The 17,606-nt window shown below is 37.0% G+C and overlaps 1 protein-coding gene across 5 annotated transcripts in view; it reads left to right on the top strand.

Annotated features, from left to right (window-relative positions):
- BRAF (B-Raf proto-oncogene, serine/threonine kinase) overlaps positions 1 to 17,606 on the top strand; it is a 159,604-nt gene that overhangs the window by 63,114 nt on the left and 78,884 nt on the right. For all 5 annotated transcript variants that reach the window (XM_019825906.3, XM_019825910.3, XM_019825907.3 and 2 more), the window contains exon 2: positions 6,692 to 6,793. In XM_019825906.3, coding sequence (XP_019681465.1) covers positions 6,692 to 6,793 — 102 coding nt within the window. The remainder of the gene's footprint in view (positions 1 to 6,691; positions 6,794 to 17,606) is intronic.

Here is a 17,606-nt window from a genome sequence, read left to right as displayed (position 1 = left end):
TTTAAAGAGAAAGATAAATGTCTTATAGAATGTCCCATATTCTGTATATGTCTGATTATTTCATTATTTTTTTTTTTTTACCTTGTATATTTCTTCTCAACTTGAAGCTAAGTGTAAAAGTTTGATTAGAGGGTGCCCGGGTGGCTCAGTTGGTTAAGTGCCCGACTTTTGACTCAGGTCATGATTTCATGGTTCATGGGTTCAAACCCCACATTGGGCTCTGGGGCTGACAGCTCAGAGTCCGGAGCCGGCTGCAGATTCTGTGTCTTGCTCTCTCTCTGTGCCCTCCCTCCTCCACTTGTGCTCTGGTGTCTCTTTCTCCACCACCACCACCACCACCACCCCACCCCCCCACACAAATGAATCAACTTTAAAAAATTAAAAAAATGTTTGATTAGATTCTGTATTAATGTTTTGCAGGTAAACCTCATGGGTGATAGATAATGTGTCATTTATGTTGTATCACATTAAGAGGTACTTGTCCGGTTGTCCCTCTATTAATGATTCTAAGCTACGTATCCTTATAAAGATGTGTGTTTTTCCCTCTGTCTTTAATCTGTGTGGAAATGCTTGGACACTATAGGAGTATTCTGTTCTTCATCAGCTTTTCACCTAACAGCTTCAGCCTCCTGTGATCCTTTCTTGAATCAGTGATTTTATATTAGCTGGCATTCTTTTAGAAAGAGCTTCCCACATCAAATAGGAATAACTAGAATTTTTTCCAAGAAGGTAGAATATAAAATACATAATTCTTTTCCACTAATGTTTAATTTTCTAAAGATGTAATGGTCACCTACAGTGGTGGCAAGTGTCTCCCAACAAACTTCTTACTTTTATGGACTAGTGAGTTTTTATTTATTTATCTTTTATGTATGCCACCTGTTGTAATTAATTATAGTTTTTACTCTTTTTGCTGAAAATCTCCCAAGTTTGGCTAGTAGGAGTCCCTTCAAGCTGGCTCCTGTGTTGTTTTGACATCTGTCTGGCACATGAAGATGTTCCAGGATCCCTCTTGAATAATAAGTGGGTCTTAGAATGCTTTACTGCTGCCCATTTGCCCCCAGCAACTGTTGTCACTGTTTTTGTTGTTATTTTGTATAGTCTGCTTATTTAGATTTACCCTTGTGTTTATTAGTTTCCAGGTTCCCCATTTGTATTAGTTTCCTGTGGCTGCTGTGTCAAATTACCACAAACCTGGTGTTTTACTGCAAATGTATTCCCTTAATAATTCTGAAGGTCTGAGGTCCAAAATGGGGTTCACACTAGGGCAATTGAGGTGTCAGAAAGACTGTTCTCCCTCTAGAGCACATTTCCTTGCCTTTCCCAGCTTGCAGAACTGCATTCCTTGGATTCCTTGATTCATGGTCCCTTCTTTCAGCTACCCCGGCCAGCAGTGTAGCATCTTCAGATCTCTCTGGTAGGTCTTCACTTACCTAATCCTCTGTAATAAAATCTCCCCATTTTATAAGGATGCTTGGAATAACATTTTGGGCCCATCCAAGATAATCTCCTTAATTCAAAATACTTAATTACATCTGCAAAATTCTTTTTGTCATATAAGGTAACATAGGTTCTGGGGTTTACAGTGTAGATATTTTGGGGGCTGTTAATCAGCCTGCCATGCTGCTCTGTCTTTTACATTATTCTGGGTTCTGTTTCCTTTTAGGTTGTTAGCTATTTTCTTTTGTTTCTTGAAGTCATTTCATTATCCTCTGGCTTCTTATACTGTTGTTAAGAAATATGCTGTCAGTGTAATTTATTTTTCTTTTCTCTCTGGTTGACTTTAAGAACTTTTATGAACTTGTACTTCGACCTATATAGTTGTGGATTTATCTGTCATGGACAGGACACAGGACTCATTGTGCTACTCTTGAGAATTTTTTATTTTCAATTGTTTTAGAAAATTACACCCATCTTCTGTTCAAATATGTCTCCCATTGTCTGTTTACCTTCTGAATTTACTAATTCCATTCTTTGCCTTTCCTGTTTTCCATTCATTTTTCTCTGCTTTTGGCCAATTTTCTCTGAATCCTCTTCTAGTTCTTTAATTCTTTCTTTAGCTCTAATCTGTTTACTTCAGCTGAGGTTTTATTTTAATGACTGTGATTTATCATTTTCTCATGCTCCCCTTTTATATGTGTTGTCTTTAAGCTTGGAGATATTCTAGAATTATCTCAATAGAAACTTTGATATTTTGGTCGGCAATTTATAAACTTTGATTGCTTTCTCAAGCTGATTGTATTTGTTTTTTATTTTAGAGGAGTTTTTCAGAATCTTTTCCACTGACTGATTGTCTAGCCTTCATGCTTCCACTGCCATGATTCTTTTAGCAATTCTTCTAAAATTTTAGGACCATGTCTCTCTTTTTGAATTATTTATTTTAAATAAATTTGTTTAAATAAATTTGTTTTACCTTTGGTAATAGTTATTTGTTGTTTGGGCATCTGTTAGACTAGCGTGTAATTTTCTCCTTTGACCTGTTAAGTATTATTTTACTGGATTCCTGATGAATGACTAACATTAATTTGAGGGAAAGAACAAGAGTGAGAGAGGGAGAGGGAACTGAAAGGGAGAGGGAAAATGGAATTTAAGAGGTTTTGTATCCTCACAGCTTGGATTATTTATGTGTGTCTGTGTGTTTTGTTTTTTTTTTTCATTTTGTATTCTCTTTGTCAAGTTTGGATATCTGGATTTTGCTAATTTTATGAAATGAACTTGGAAGATTTTCCTTTTTTATATGCTTTCACATATTAATAACTTATTGTATTTTCTTTAAAGGTTTGATAGAAGCCAATCCTATAATAATCCGGACCTGATGCCTTTTTATTGGGAGGAAGGGAGGCAGTGGCTGTAGTTTTCTGTGCCATTACTGCCCTGCAGTTCTTCCATAGCAGTTGGTCTGAATTTATGTTTTATTAATTTATATTTTAACATAGGCGTCTTCTGAGGTGGGCGTTAAAAAAAATTCATTTTTGTGGGGGAGGGAATTTTGCCATCTGTAAAGTCACTAGAAATGATCGATTGTTTACTAAGATTGCCTGATTTTAATTGCTGTGGTCCACTGAAGAGATCAAAACAGGACAGGAAATCTAGTACCTTTCTTGAATTTTTTTGCTTCTGTTTGTAATTCTTTCATTTCCCTTTCAGGATTGTTGAAACAGATTTTCTTCATTTTTTCCAAGAAGGCATTTTAAGGCCAAAACTATATATCTTCTCTTAGTTTTACAATATCTTATTCTATTTTTTAATATATTTATATTTAATAATTATCATCAAAGTTCTTTCTCTTACTCTTCTGGGAAATGTGAGCAAATTTTTTCTACCAGACTCATCTTCCCTAATTTCAGTGATGGCTCATAGTGATTTTTCTTCATTCTTTGGATATAAAATTACTTTTGTTTCGGGAATTAAGAAATCTTATTCCAGAACGTTCATGGTCTGGCCCTGCCCTACCTAACCAAACCTGTCATTTTCTGCTCCCCAGTACAAAAATTTTATTCTAATCAGTTTTAATCAGCTCAGTTCCGTAATTTCCCTCATGTTCATTTTCCTTTTCTAGTCTAATTTTTTCCATTCTCTCTCTCATTCCTTGGGGGGTGGTTCTTTACCCTAACTGTGCATGAGTTTTATCTATGGAGCTTTAAAAAAAAACAAAACAAAACAACAACAACAAAAAAGGCTTTGGATAATAACATCTTCATTTATTTACTGAAGTGGAAAGAATCCCCGAACTAGGCCTAATTTTTCCTCTCTTCCCCTATTCTAAAGACAGCCTGAATCTTAGTTTCAGCACTGATTGAATACCCGTTATGACTAAGACACCAAGATAAGTGATGGGGAAACGAAAGATAAATAAAACATGTTTCTGATCTCAGAGCAGCTAATAGACATGAAAAACATAATCAATTTTAGGATATCAAATTCTGACTATAAAGCACTTCTGCCTGAGTGGTCAATGAAGTCAACATAGAGGGAGGTTATCATTTTCTGAGATGAAGAGACTATAGGAAAAAGAAGTTTTGGGGGGGATTGTGGGCTAGACCAGAAGTTAAATCTTTGAACATGTTAAGTTTGCAATGTCTATTAGTTATTTTAGTGGAGATGTTCAGTAGGCAGTTGGACAAAAAGTCTGGAGTTGAGAGGACAGAGCTGGATTTTAAAATTTGGGCTTCATCAGTCCATATTTGGCATATAAAGCCACAAGATTGGATAAGATCACCTGGAGAATAAGTATAGCTAGAGAAAAAAGACATCCAATGCTTTTTGGGGGATATGAAAAATTAGCCAAGGAGTCGTAAAGGAAAATAATACGATATCTGACAATAGAAAAGGAAACTTCTGTCATTGCTTCTCAAATTCTGAGATTTTGCATGTATAACATGCTTCTGGAAGATTATGCTGCTGCTAGTCTATGGACCACTTTTGAGTAGCAGGACTTTGTATGACAAATGAGGCATAATGTGAAAAACATGAAAAAACCGCAACATTTGGAGGAGAATAGGGTTAATATATAAGATATCTAGAACATAGGATATCTATAAATCAACAAGAAAAAAATAGAATGAAAGAAAGAATATGGATAGGGAATTTTCCAAAAAGAAATGTAAATGTCCAATAAACATGAAAAATGGTTTTCTGGGAAATACAGATTGAAACAACAAGATCACCTTTCCCCCTTCAGATTGGCAAACATTTCAAAGTTTGATAAGACCCAGTGTTGGTGGGATTATAGGGAAAAGCATGGACTCATACCCTCCTAGTAGGAATATGACTTGGGACTTTTTTTCTATTGGAAAACCATTTTACACATTTATTAAATTTTTAAATGCACATAACATTCAATTCAGGAATTCTGTGCATTGATATCTAAAAAGGAAACTTAAACCTGTGCTCAGAAAGGCAGTTCAGAACTATTCATTGAAGCATTGTTTGAAGTTGAGAAAAATGGAATAATCTGAATATCTTCTAGGAAGAGAATTATTGAATAAACCAAGGGTCCTGAAGCCCCCTCCTTGTTCATCTGTCTATACCCTCTTGTACATTTTTTAATTACCTCACATTTTTAAATTATAACTTTCGGTAGTTTAAAAGGCCTTAATGTCTAGTGTGTATTATATTTATGCTGTTCATTTTTGGTCACACCTTAGAATTCCAGGTTTAGATCATGCAGTTTATGGAGTATCTAGTATACAGTGTAATTTGCAAGCACATTCTCTAACCACTCAGATAAATTGGACTCATTCTTCATCAAGGAAAAAATGACTTTTTAAAAAATAAACACATAATATATGCCTGTACTATAACCACCCAACTTGTGAATTCTAGGCTGGCCAGCTGGATAAATGAATGAGGCTTGGAACCCTGCCAAGAATTTATTTCACTGATAAAATAAGGTCTTGGTTTTAACCCCTACCCCTTTTCTCTCAAGGGGTTTTTCCCTCGTGTTGACTCCGTACTTTAAAATTTCTACATCTCAGAACAGTGCACATTAGTAGGATCTGAGATGGAGAAGAATTTTGCCTTTCTTGTATAGAACGGAGAATTACAATGAGGTGATTTTAAAGGGAGAGGAGGAAAGGAGACTAGTTCTCAAGCAGTTCAATTAGGAGTACACGAAAACATCAAGGAGCTGAAAATTGTCCTAAAATTATCCGTGACCATCCACTGTTAGGTTGCTCTTGAAGTTTGAAGACCATTGACGATAAGCAGTGTCATAACAATATTACGAAATAAATGTTTCTATCCTTAACACCACCATTTAAAAACAGTAAAATACGGGGGCGCCTGGGTGGCGCAGTCGGTTAAGCGTCTGACTTCAGCCAGGTCACGATCTCGCGGTCCGTGAGTTCGAGCCCTGCGTCAGGCTCTGGGCTGATGGCTCAGAGCCTGGAGCCTGTTTCCGATTCTGTGTCTCCCTCTCTCTCTGCCCCTCCCCCGTTCAGGCTCTGTCTCTCTCTGTCCCAAAAATAAATAAACGTTGAAAAAAAAAAAAAAACAGTAAAATACGTATGTATTGATATGGAAACAACTTTGAGGAATGTTGTTCAGGGAAAAAAACAAGTATTAAAAATGTTTTTTAAATATAATATTTATATATATTTGTATACTTTGTATATGTATTATTATATTTACTTTAATAAAAAGGAGATGTGGAAAGGATGTATAACAAATTGTAAACGGCAGTTGAGTTTTGGGCAAAGTGTCCAGGAATGTGGGGAAGTGTGAAAAGAGACTTTCGTCATTCTTTTTTATTTTATTTTTTTTTAATGTTTATTTAGTTTTGAGACAATTTTTGAGAGACAGTGTGAGCAGGGGAAGGGCAGAGAGACAGGGAGACACAGAATCTGAAGCAGGGTCCAGGCTCTGAGTGGTCAGCCCAGAGCCCAACACGGGGCTCGAACTCACAAACCGTGAGATCGTGATCTGAGCAGAAGTCGGACGCTTAACCTACTGAGCCACTCAGGCGCCCCTGTCATTTATTCTGAATTCTCATGTATTATTTGAATCTTTTACAGTTGAGAATATTTGCACTACTAGTGTAGAAAAGAGTTTTTAGGTGTTTAATAAAAGATGGGAAAAATTGCTATGCTAAATGGTCTCACAGGTCTCAGCTCTAAATTTCAAATTTTAAAATATCTCTAATTCGTATCCTAAATGATTCTTATTTACATTCTTTTAAATTATTTTTCAGGTGTGGAATATCAAACAAATGATTAAGTTGACACAGGAACATATAGAGGCCCTATTGGACAAATTTGGTGGGGAGCATAATCCACCATCAATATATCTAGAGGTAAGCTTTTGAGTATCATATCTGTAGTGATTTTTTATTTTTCATTTTTGTTATTTTAGAGACAGCGAGAGAACACAAGTGGGGGAAAGGGACAGAGGGGGAGAAAGGAGAGAGAGAGAATCTTAAGCGGGCTTCACACTTAGCACGGAGCCCCGTGCAGGTCTCGATCCCACGACCCTGGGATCATGACCCTAGCTGAAACCGAGAATTGGATGCTCAACCAACTGAGCCACCAGGTGCACCTGTAGTGATTTGGAAAATAAAAACATGAACTTAAAAAAGCATTTGTACTAGTAATAATGTTTACCCTAGGGGATAAGATGAGAAATAGATATGGGAAGGTGGATTACCTTCGTCTTTATTATATTATACTTCTTAATCTTACTTCATTTGTTACAATAACATAGAGTATTTTGTAGTTTGGAAAAGGAGAAGCCATGTATAAACCTCAACATATTACTCTGTTAAAAAACTTATTTAAAAAAGAGAAACAGAAAACATTCAGTTGTGGAGGTTAGGAAACTAGTTACTGTGTTAGAAAGCGGGGTCAAATTTTGTGAAGTATGTTTTTTCCTTGTGAAATATCTTTTTTCCAGCAAATCCCCCCAAATTGGTGTTTGCTTTCTTAATAGGCAAAATTTATAATATTTAAATAGCTCAGAATTGCTTAGCTTTAGTGTTTGAGGCTTTTGTATCAAGACTTGAGCATCATAAATTTATAGTCATTGTTCTTAATCCTGTGGGGCAGTAGTTTCTGTTGTAATCACAGATAACCTTTCTTGATATTGGTTTCCTGATGTAAGTCACTCGGGTTCCATGATGAGCAAGCTGTTAGGGGATCCAGGCAGTCAGGCTTCACGGTCCACACTGCTTCCCGCTGCACTACACTGCCTGTCGCTGTAAAAGCTGGTCCAGCTGTAATCACTAATCATATAGAAATATAACCATAAATTACAAATGATCATTTGCCTTCAAACCCCTTACATTTTTAGGCATGGATTGGTAGACTCCTAAACTAAATTTCTGGTTTAGTAATCTGGTTGCACTTAAAGGACGTGTTAAATCTTTCAAGTATTTTCATGAGAAAGTAAGTTTGCATTTCTAAAATAAATTTGGAAGTTTGGAAATAACCACTGATAAACTGTTGGCTTCTTCATATGGCTTCCCTCAGAGCACACTGCCAGATACCAGTAGTAGGACCACAGTTCACACCTCTGAATACTAGTTAGTATACTTTCCAACATCCCATGCTGTTTTACTTTTCTGTCTGAGGAGGATGAGTGCAGGAGTCATAGGAGGCAAAGAGTCCTGGTGAAAATAGTGATTCTTTATTAATTAGAATTAGACAGTTTAACCAACAGTTTTTGCCAACCATTTCTGTGTCTCGTGAGACTCTCCCCCACCCTTAGTCGTAATACATTTGCATCAATAACTGTTTTTGACTATAGCAGGGATTCAGTGCCCCCTCCACACACTCACATTCTTCACGCTCTTCACTGTTCATATTACATCTAACTAGGACAATATAAAGCAGACCATACCTCATAGATTATATCATTAACATGTAGATTCTTTTTTAAAAAAATTTTTTTAATGTTTATTTATTTTTGAGAGAGAGAAAGAGAGACAGTGTGAGCAGAGGAGAGGCAGAGAGAGAGAGAGGGAGACACAGAGTGTGAAACAGGCTCCGGGTTCTGAGCTGTCCGCACAGAGCCCGACGTGGGGCTCAAATTCACGAACCACGAGATCATGACTTGAGCTGAAGTCTGACGCTTAACCAGCTAATCCACCCAGGCACCCCATGGAGGTAGATTCGTATTCTCAGGGACACACTACAGAATTTCTCTGTAGAAGGCAATACAATATAGTGATTAAGATGAACTTTGAAGTCACATAGGCCCTATGTTTGAATCTTAGCTGTGACTTAGCTTCTGCAAATAGGTTACCTAATCTCATTATACCTGACCTCATTGGTAAAATGAGAATACTGTCACACATGTAGTAATTTAAGGTTTAAGTTTATAATTAGGAAATAACATCATTCTTCACACATATTGATTACGCATAAATTTTTGATTCATTCATTCAGCAGATATTTATTAAGTGCCTGTTTATATTTATGCATTTATGCTTTTCTAGGCTCTGGGGATATAACACAAAAAAAAAACACCACACAACTGTGCCTTTAAGCAGCTTATAGTTTTATCAGAGGAGGGAATTACAGGCAATAAACAATAAACCTACATAAACATTGGATAAACTATGAAGAGGAGCCTACCTGGAGATGACAGTATCTTCCCGGGGAAAGTTGATGAGGGCCAGTGGGAAGACCTTTGGGTACTGATATTTGAAGGCCCTTCAGTGAAAAACCAAGTTTGTTGGTTAACCACTGAGACCCATCATTCTGCTTTCTGTCCCTACGTATTTGACTACTCTAGGAACCTCAAACAAATGGAAGTGTACAATATTTGGCCTTTTGTGACAGCTCATATCATTTAGCATAATGTCTTCAAGGTCCATCCATGTTGTAGCATGGGTCAAAATTTCCTTGCTAATTAAGGCTGAATAATGTTTCCACATTTTGTTTATCCATTCATCTATCAGTGGATACCATTGATGGTTGGTCATTTCTGTCTTTTCATTACCACGAATAATGCTGATTTTACTCCTTTTGACTGTATACCAGAAGTGGAATTACTGAATTATGTGGTAATTCTGTATTTAATTTTTTTAATTAATTTGTCTTCAATTTACATCCCAGTTAGCACATAGTGCAACGATGATTTCAAGAGTAGATTCCTTAATGCCCCTTACCCATTTAGCCCATCCCCCCTCCCACAACCCCTCCAGCAACCCTCTGTTTGTTCTTTTATGTTTAAGAGTCTCTTATGTTTTGTCCCCCTCCCTGTTTTTATATTATTTTTGCTTTCCTTCCCTTATGTTCATCTGTTTTGTATCTTAAAGTCCTCATATGAGTGAAGTCATGTGGTATTTGTCTTTCTCTTACTAACTGATGTTGCCTAGCATAATCCCTTCTTTTTTTTTAATTAATTTATTTATTTATAAAAGTTTTTTTATTTTTTCTAAATATTTTTTTCTTTTTTTCAATATAGAAATTTATTGTCAAATTGGTTTCCATACAACACCCAGTGCTCATCCCAAAAGATGCCCTCCTCAATACCCATCACCCACCCACCCTCCCCTCCCTCCCACCCCCCATCAGCCCTCAGTTTGTTCTCAGTTTTTAAGAGTCTCTTATGCTTTGGCTCTCTCCCACTCTAACCTCTTTTTTTTTTTTTTTCCCCTTCCCCTCTCCAATGGGTTTCTGTTAAGTTTCTCAGGATCCACTAGCATAATCCCTTCTAGTTCCATCCACGTAGTTGCAGATGGCAAGATTTCATTCTTTTTGATCCCCAAGTAATACTCCATTGTGTGTGTGTGTATGTACACATATATATGTGCACATATACACACATATACACACACCCATATACATACATATATATACACATACATATATGTATATGTGTGTGTATATATGTATGTGTGTGTGTATATATATATGTGTGTGTATATATGTGTGTATATATATATATATATATACATACATATATATATATGTATATACACACACACACACACACACACACACACACACACACACCACATCTTCTTTACCCATTCATCTGTTGGTGGGCTTTTGGGCTCTTTCCATACTTTGGCTATTGTCGATAGCGCCGCTAGAAACATTGGGGGGCATGTGCCCCTCGAAACAGCACACCTGTATCCCTTGGATAAATACCTACTCGTGCAATTGCTAGGTCGTAGGGTAGTTCTATTTTTAATTTTTTGAGGAGCCTCCATACTGTTTTCCAGAGTGGCTGCACCAGTTTACATTTCCACCAGCAGTGCAAAAGAGATCCTCTTTCTCCGCATCCTTGCCAACATCTGTTGGCTAAGTTGTTAATTTTAGCCATTCTGACTGGTGTGAGGTGGTATCTCATCGTGGTTTTCATTCCTGATGATGAGTGATGTTGAGCATTTTTTCATGTGTCTGTTAGCCATCTGGTTGTCTTCTTAGGAGAAGTGTCTATTCATGTCTTGCCCATTTCTTCACTGGATTATTTGTTTTTTTGGGTGTTGAGTTTGATAAGCTCTTTATAGATTTTGGATACCTACCCTTTATCTGATATGCTGTTTGCAAATATTTTCTCCCCTTCTGTCGGTTGCCTTTTAGTTTTGCTGATCATTTCCTTCGCTGTGCAGAAGCTTTTTATTTTGATGAGGTCCCAATAGTTCATTTTTGCTTTTATTTTGCTTGCCTCCGGAGCCGTGTTGAGTAAGAAGTTGCTGTGGCCGAGGTCAAAGAGGTTTTTGCCTGCTTTCTCCTCTAGGCTCTTGATGACTTCCTGTCTTACATTTAGGTCTTTCATCCATTTTGAGTTTATTTTTGTGAATAGTTTAAGAAAGTGTATTTATGGGGCGCCTGGGTGGCGCAGTCGGTTGAGCGTCCGACTTCAGCCAGGTTACGATCTCGCGGTCTGTGGGTTCGAGCCCCGTGTCAGGCTCTGGGCTGATGGCTCAGAGCCTGGAGCCTGTTTCCGATTCTGTGTCTCCCCCTCTCTCTGCCCCTCCCCCGTTCATGCTCTGTCTCTCTCTGTCCCAAAAATAAATAAACGTTAAAAAAAATTTTTTTTTAAAAAAAGAAAGTGTATTTAATTTTTTAAGGAAATGCCATACTGTTTTCCACATTAGCTGCCTTTTACATTTCTGTTAGTAATATACAGGAGTTCCAGTTACTCCATATCCTTGCCAACACTTACTCTGGGTGTGTGTGTGTGTGTGTGTGTGTGTGTGTGTGCGCGTGTTTCTGATAGCCATCCTAATGAGTGTGACATGGTATCTCATGGTTTTGATTTGCATTTCCCTGATGACTTATGATGTTGAACATCTTTTCATGCGTTTATTGGACATTCATTCTTCTGTGGAGAAATGTCTGTTTAAGTCTTCTACACATTTTTTAATTGGGTTGGTTTTTTGTTGAGTTGTAGGAGTTCTTTATATATTCTGAGTATCATTCCTAATTAGATATATGATTTGCAGATATTTTCTTCCATTCCATGGGTTCCCTTTTCTCTCTCTTGATTATATCCTTTGTGCGAAAGTTTTTTTTTTATTTTGATGATGTCTCATTTACCTGTTTTCCTCATGTTGCCTGTGCCTTTGGTGTCACATCCAAGAAATCATTACCAGACCCAGTGTCATGAACCTTTTTTTTCTGTTTTCTTCTAAGATTTGTAATTACAGTTTTAGCCCTAACGTTGAGGTCCTTGATCCATTTTCAGTTAATTTTTCTGTATGATGTAAGCTAAGGGTTCAACTTCATTCTTTTACATGTGTATATCCAGTTTTCCCAGCCCCATTTATTGAAAAGGTTGTCCTTTCCCATTGAATAGAAACTTTGACACATGCCCTTGTCAAAAATCATTTGACCACGTATGTGAGAATTTATTTGCGGGCTCTCTTTTGTTTTCCGTTGGTATTTATAGTCCAACTTTATGCCAGTTTACACTGTACTGATTTGATTACTGTAGCCGTGTAAGGATTTTAAAGTCAGGAAGCATGAGATGTCCAACTTTGTTTTCCTTTTAAGGATTGCTTTGGCATTTCACTACCTTTTGAGATTTCATATGAATTTGAGGGTGGATTTTGCTGTTTCTGAAACACATGGGGATTTTGGTAGGGATTGCATTGAATCCGTAGATTGCTTTGTGTAGTATTGACATCTTTAGAGCTCATAAGTCTTAAATATGAATGGACAGCTAAGAATAACCAAATACTGGAAGAAAGCTTGTAGCAGGAAAACAATAGCAAAAATGGTCAAAGCAACTCAGAAATAGTGCACAGAACAGATGAGAACCTGAAAATAACTATAATTAACATCAGAGATAAGAGAAGACAATCTGTTCTTATTTCATGGCTGTACTAAAGAAACAGAAGTCTTAATAGAGAACAAGAAAGAGCTCTTGGTATTAAAATAATTAAAATAGTTAGCAGAAAATGTAAATACATATGTGTATGTGTGTCTGTGTGCATATACATAAACAATTGTTGTAAGATAAAGTTAAGGAAATCTCTAGAAAGCAGAATAAAAATAAAGATGGAAAGTATTAGAAGAAAGATAAGAATTAGAGAATAAATCTAGGAGAGCTATAAAAATACCAAATGCTTTTAGCTACAGAACAACAAAAACACCTAATCACAAGTTGCCCAAACAAATAGGAGTTTTATTTTCCCCTCCTGTAACAAGAAGCGTGGAGGTAAATTATTTTAAGATTGATTCCACAGCTCAGAGTTGTCAGATGCTGGGGTGGATCTCTACAGTCCTTTAGGCCTTTCTGTCATGAGTGCCACAGATCTGTATGCCATCATAGGACACCTCAAAGCAGGAAGCTGGGATCACAGACGCTCTCTTGTGTCCTACGCGCTTTCAAGGAGGAAATTTTCCTCTTCAAATCCCCTACACGTCTTGTCCTTTATATCTCATTGACCAGAATGGGGTCACATGTATCCCTACACCAGGACTATGTTTATATTTCTTGAAGTAAGAGGCTAAAAAGTGAAGTTTTTCCAGTGTTCACAGTTTGGCTTTAAGATAAGCTTGAGCATTGGCGACTAGAAGTTATGCTATAGTTATTTCGTTCCAAACATTTCAAGATAGGAAATAATGTTTTCTATGTTTGATATTTTTGATATTTCCACAGGAAGATAAAACTTTACCTATCCCTGCATCTCTTCCTGTAGCAGAACAGGGTGAAATCAGTTCTGTCACCATCAAAATCTTATGTCCTTGTACTAATTTATTTAAAAACTAGCTTTTAAGTTGTTGTAGATTTTTTCCTACTGACGTGAATAATAATTAAAATTATATTGATTCTCTTGATGATAACTTCAGTGAAATGACCTGTAGTACTCTTAAGGAATTTCCAATTTGGCTTTTTAGTCTTTGGTTCCCTTTTTATTTATTATTATTATTTTAACATTTATTTATTTTTGAGAGACAGAGATAGAGCACAAGGGGGAGGGGCAGAGAGAGAGGGAGGGACAGAATCCAAAGCAGACTCCAGGCTCTGAGCTGTCAGCACAGAGCCCGATATGGGGCTCAAACCCATGAACCGTGAGATCATGACCTGAGCTGAAGTCAGATGCTTAACTGCCTGAGCCACCCAGGCGCCCATAAATCTTCATCCAAAGGAGGAAAAGATAAGTTTGCCTTGAAGAGTCATTTCCCAGGAAATCTTTTTTTTACCCAATTTTTCTCCCTCCGTACATCCAACAAGTTATTTGAATGCCTTCTGTGTGTAAGATAAAATGCTAGATGCTTCTCTAGTAGTAGGTTCTTCTTTTTGGACCTGACATATTAGATTCCAGAAGAGAAGGAATAGTGTTTCTGGAATCACTGTGCTGGTGATACACACTGGTGTTACACACGGAGTCCTAGCTACCATAGAATTGATATGTATGCCAGAGTGCCCTGCAGACAGAGGCATGGTAACGGCAGTAGCTCCTGACATTTATTATTTGCTATATACCAGGCACTGTTCCAAGCAGATAGTCGGTCATTTAATCCTCAACCTATCCTTTGAGTTACACTTCCTATTCTCATTTTCATTTTATAGATGAAAAAACTAAGGCACAGAGGAGTATAATAATAACATGGCTAATGCTACAAAATTAGTCAATAATGTAGCCAAAGTTTGAATCCACACATTCTGAATTCAGCATCTGCTCTTAACTGCTATATCATTATTATGATACTGACAGCCTTTTTGGTCTTTAATCTGTGTAGAAGCCAGGATGATGCAGAGATATTTTATTAAAACCAGTGAAAAGAATACTAGCAGCAAGGTCCTTCTTGTGGAATACAGAGCAGTCCATTAGATACCATCTTTGGGCAATCTGTAAGATTTCATTGTATCTTGTGAAATGAAGTTTAACAATAAGTTTAATGGACTAATGATAAAAAAATGTTTATTTCACTGCTTTTTCCCATTTGTTTAAAGTAGATCCTTAGATAATTTTCCTCCCATTTTTCCCCAAAATTTTATTTTTAAGTAATCTCTCCACCCATTGTGGGGCTTGAACCCTCAACCCTGAGATGGAGTTGCACACCCTGCTGACCCAGCCAGCCAGACATCCCTCCCACTTTTACTTGAGAAATGATTCACATACTGTAAGATTCACTTTTTTAAAGTGTGCTATTCAGTGGGTTTTTTTTAGTATATGCACAAAGTTGTGCAGTCATCACCACTATCTTAATTCCAAAACATTTTCATCACCCTAAAGAGAAACCCTTTACTCATTAACAGTCATTCCCATAAGCCCTTGGCAACCACTGATCTGCTTTGTATTTCTATACATTTGCCTTTTGGGGCACTCTGTGTGAATGGAATCCTACATGATACGGCATTTTGTGACGGGCTGCTTTCACTTGGCGTAATGTTTTCAAAATTTATCCATGTTGTAGCATGTAGCGTTCATTCCTTTTTATTCCCTCATGTAGATATATCATATTTTGTTTGCCAATTTATCAGTTGACATTTGGGTTTCCACTTTTTGACAATCATGAATAAAGCTATATTATGAACATTCATATACAAGTTTCTGTGTAACATACGTTTTCACTTGTCTTGGTTCTATGCCTTGGGATGGAATTGCTGTGTCCTATGTATGGTAACTTTATGTTTTAACTTTTTGAGGAACTACCAGACTGTTTTCCAATGTTAGCTGCTCCATTTTAAATTCCCACCAGAAATGCATGAGGGTTTTCATTTCGCCACATCATTACCAACACTTACTCTCTTGTTTGTTTTTTAAACAGTCATGCTTGTAGTTTTGACCTAAAAATGGTAAAGCATCTTTTTCATGTGCTTATTAACTGCTTATCTTCTTGGGAAAAATACCAATTCAAATCTTTTGCCCACATTTTAAACTGGGTTATTGTTCAGTTGTGAGAATTCTTTGCATATTCTAGATAGTAGATCCTTATGAGATACATATATATTTTTTAAGTATTTTCTCCTATTCTGTGGGATTTATTTTTCATTCTTTTGGTAGTGTCTTTTGAATTTTTTTTTTTTAACGTTTATTTATTTTTGAGACAGAGAGAGACAGAGCATGAACGGGTCAGGGTCAGAGAGAGGGAGACACAGAATCCGAAACAGGCTCGAGGCTCTGAGCTGTCAGCACAGAGCCCGACACGGGGCTCGAACTCACAGGCTGTGAGATCATGACCTGAGCCGAAGTCGGCCGCTCAACCGACTGAGCCACCCAGGCGCCCCAGTAGTGTCTTTTGAAGTATAGAAGTTTTAATTTTGAGAAGTGCAGTTTATCTGTTTTTTTCTTTGGTTGGTGTGATTTAGCGTGTCATACCTAAGAAATTACTGCCTAATCTAGGTTCATGATGATTTACTCCTATGTTTTCTTCTAAGAACTTTGAATTTAAAAAATTTGTTTAATGTTTATTTTTGAGAGAGAGACAGAGCATGAGCGGAGTAGGGACAGAGAGAGAGAGAGGGAGACACAGAATCTGAAGCAGACTCAAGGCTGTGAGCCGTCAGCACAGAGCCCAGCGCGGGACTTGAACCCACCAACCGCAATATCATGACCTAAGCCAAAGTCAGACGCTGGTTAAGTGGTTAAGTGGCTAACTGAGCTACCCAGGCGCCCCTCTGCTAAGAACTGTGTAGTTTAAGCTCTTAGTTTTAGGTGTATGATCCGTTTTGAGTTACTTTTTTATTGTAATCTTAGGTAGTACTCCAACTTCATTCTTCTGCCTGTAGATATTCAGTGGTACCAGCACCATTGTCAAAAATCAGTTGGCTGTAAATGTAAGGCTTTATTTCTGGATTCTCAAGTCTTCTGTGGTGTTCTATATATGTATCCTTATTCCAATGTCTTGATTACTGTACCTTTATAGTAATTTTTGAAATGAAAAAATGTGAAGCCTCCAACTTTGTTCAAGATTATTTTGGTTTTCTGAGTACATTACACTTCCATATGAATTTAAACATCAGCTTGCCCATTTCTATAAAAAAGCCATTGGGATTTTGATAAGGATTGTAGTGAATTTGTAGGTCAGTTTCGGGAAAATTTTCATCTTAATAATATTAAGTGTTTTTGTATTATTTAATTCAAAAACATCCGACATGATCTGTGCCTTCAACTAGTTTACAGTTTAGTAGAGTCATGTTAAGAACTCAGCTAAGTAATACAGGGATGACAGTAATAAACATAACAAGAATTGCTAGTACTACTTATTCCTGCTAGTAAGAATATTTATTGGGTTTTTGCTATGTGGTAGCCTCTGTAATAACTTCTTTTACTTGTATTATCTCATTTAATCCTCACAAAATTTTTTCATAATGAGAAAAACATAGTCCTATAAAGAACATGATAATAGTCTAAAGGAGGTGAAGAGAAAGAATACTTCTTTGGGGTTTTATCAAGCAGAGCTTTGAATTGGACTTTGAAAAATAAGTAGGATTTTGATGCGAAAGAAGAAGGTTTTGGGAAAGCTTCATCCTGAAGAAGTATCTGGTATCTGTAGTATCTGGAAGAATGAGCCACAAGAATTTTGTTGATGATACTGGTGGTGGCTGAGGTGTGCATTTTTGTGGGAGGACTTGTCCATATTTGCTGAGTAAGGAAACAGAGGAAAAGTTGGAAGATATAAGAGAAATTGGGGATAACAGTGTACCAAGGCTTCTGTAGAGGCCCTAAACATTCAGTACCATTACTAAATTGAGAACAG

The sequence above is a fragment of the Felis catus genome, chromosome A2 (genome assembly GCF_018350175.1).
Source record: "Felis catus isolate Fca126 chromosome A2, F.catus_Fca126_mat1.0, whole genome shotgun sequence".
NCBI classification, from domain to species: domain Eukaryota; kingdom Metazoa; phylum Chordata; class Mammalia; order Carnivora; family Felidae; genus Felis; species Felis catus.
Note: the sequence above shows the minus strand (reverse complement) of the source record. Positions and strands in the feature narration are given on the sequence as shown.